This window comes from Marmota marmota, unplaced genomic scaffold, assembly GCF_001458135.2.
Source record: "Marmota marmota marmota unplaced genomic scaffold, marMar, whole genome shotgun sequence".
Lineage (NCBI taxonomy): Eukaryota > Metazoa > Chordata > Mammalia > Rodentia > Sciuridae > Marmota > Marmota marmota.
The window spans coordinates 6,675,245-6,677,766 of NW_025999944.1; the positions used below are offsets into that span (position 1 = coordinate 6,675,245).

A 2,522-nucleotide genomic window follows, 5' to 3' on the forward strand; every position below is an offset into this window, starting at 1 on the left:
GGCGGTGCCGGCGCCGACTGCGGCCTCCCTCGGCGGGTCGAGAGCGCCCCCGGTGCCCGAGTGAGCCGCAGAAGGAGAGGCGGCGCGCTCCCCGGAGCTCGGGCTGCGCGTGCCCACTCCGGGAGAGACCCCAGCCCGGCCCCGGCCGACAGCGTGGTTTCGGGGCGCTGCCCCAGGCTGGTCATGCGCGGGATGCAAACGTGCGCGCGCGCTCCTCCTCTGCTCTCTGGGTCCCTAAAGTTTGCCGGCGCCTCACCTTCACCGAGTCCACCGGGTACATGACCGTATGCTCCAGGATCCCGGCCATCGCTCCGGCTGTCATGTGGGTGGATACGGAGGCGCTGGTCGGCAGGTTCTCATAGTCCTCCGACCCGGCGTCCTTGCAGCAGCCGCCGCCGCCATCTCGGCTGTCCCCATCCATCCTCCGCCCCACAGGCTGGCTGCCCACGCCGCCACTGCGTAACTCCATCCGCCAGCCCCGCGCGCCGCGGGAGGCTGCAGAGGTGGGCAGGAAAGGGGAGGGGGCGGAAAACTTCACTTCTTAAAGTGGGAACCACCTCCCCGGCGCTGAGGCGGCTGACGCCATGGCGGGCTGGGGTGGAGCCAACGGGCCGGAGACACCAATCACTGGAAAAGAAGAGGCCGGCCACGGCCGAGCTATTGGTGCGCCGTGCAGTGGGCACCGCCTCCCTGTGTGACGTCACTGTCCAGTGCAAATTTCCAAGCAACCGGAAGGGGGCGAGAGCAGGCGTTGGGGTGTCCCGGGAAGTTGTGCTGCCCAAGGGTCTGCTAGGGGCGGGTAGGGGAGTGTACCTTGAGGAGGCTCAACCAGGCCTCAGGGGAATATGCCCAGAGATGGAGGGAGATCAGCAACAGAGTCTGGGGGGGGGTGGGGCCCGCCTCCAGAGCCGGTTTTGCAAACTGCGTTACTTAGCAAGCTTTGGCATTCCGAAGGCCACACGCAGGATGGCGGGGAGTTGCTGGGAATGTCAGTTATGAAGCAGTTATGGTGGTTGGATGGGGAGTGGTATTGGGAGGGGGGGTTCTAGAATTGAAGACAGGTCTCCATATCAGTGGGTACACCAAGAGGGAACAAGTTTAAAAGTTCAAGGTCCCTTCCTAGTTGACTTTGTGGAAAGAACCCCGTTTATTTGAAATTGTTTCTCACTGAATACATACAATGAAGAGCTGTGTATGTTACACCTCTTGTTCTCCTGAATAGGCCCAGTCTACCCTTCTCTGGATTGACTGAGACTTTGGTAACCTGAATAGAGCCCTTTGGGTTAGGTGTCACCCCCACATTTTCTTTGGATTAAGAAGGGCTTTAGACACCTGGTTTCACAGGAGGAGTGCCAACTTGCTGAGAGTAAAATCTTGCAATCTGGGTCTGCCTGTCTGTTTTAAGACTGGTTTCCTCACTTTTAAAAGTCATCTCACACTGTAGATAGGGCAAGGGGAAAAGGGAAGGGAGGGGGCATAGGGGTAGGAAAGACTGTGGGAAATGGTGGTCATCATTATCCTAAGTTCATGTGTGAAGACACAAAGGATATGACTCTACTTTGTGTACAACCAGAGATATGAAATTGTGCTCTATATGTGTAATATGAATTGTAATGCATTCTGTTGTCATCTATAACAAATTCAAATCTTAAATTTAAAAAGTCATCTCACTGGCTTCTTCTATAAAGGCTGCTTTATCTTAACTTAATATTGTCTTGCTCCATCTGGGAAAAAAGAAATCCATCTACATGTGCATGAGAACTACTGGGGTTGATCAGCTTCTGCAGCACCAGGGCCTCCTTGCCTTATCTAGACAAGGCTTCTGGTTAGGAAAGCTGGACATTGAGATATGCAAGGGTGGAGGAAACTCTGAAGATGCTGTTCCTGCCAAGGTCCAGGTCGTGGTGTCATAGGCAGCTCATAGGGATTTGATATACAGTGATGTGTGCATCAATAGAGATCAACAGGCATCGGGATCAAGGGCACAATTTTCCCATTTTTGGTAACTACCCATAGTAGGTCCTATGATGAGTGCTAAGGTAAAATACCTTAGTGATAGGTAAGAACATGTTCACATGTGATGGCTAAAGAAAAATGTCTGTGCTTTTGTCAAAGGTGATTTGTAAGAGGCTTTGATCAGAAATTGTGGACACTCCTTTAAAAATGGCTGCCCTTTAACTAGTATATTTGAATCCCTTGTCTTGCTTCTGGGAATGTGACATCAAAACCCTAATATTTGTAAAGATCTTTATCAAAGCGTTATTTATAGTAGTAAATAATTAGAAGTAAACTATTTAATCAGGGGAGACTGGCTAGGTAAATTATGACATGAGTATTAATGAAATCTTAGGTAGCCATTAAATATCGTGGTTCTGTTTATGATAACATAGGAAATTATTTAATGCTTGAAAAAGCAAAACAAAATTCTATAGCCTTTACATTCACAAAGATGTAAATATGCACAGGAAAAATGAAATGGCTATTGTGGTGGTGACAAAGTATTATAGGCAACTATTTTGATT

The 2,522-nt window shown here is 50.5% G+C and overlaps 1 protein-coding gene across 1 annotated transcript in view; it reads right to left on the reverse strand.

Moving 5' to 3' along the window:
• The window catches only part of Slc25a37 (solute carrier family 25 member 37), a 39,124-nt gene extending 38,482 nt beyond the window's left edge, over positions 1-642 (reverse strand). Inside the window, exon 1 of the mRNA XM_015499470.2 lies at positions 257-642. Within this exon, the coding sequence (XP_015354956.1) occupies positions 257-469 (213 nt within the window). The 5' untranslated portion in view covers positions 470-642. The remainder of the gene's footprint in view (positions 1-256) is intronic.
• Between the last annotated feature and the right edge of the window lie 1,880 nt (positions 643-2,522).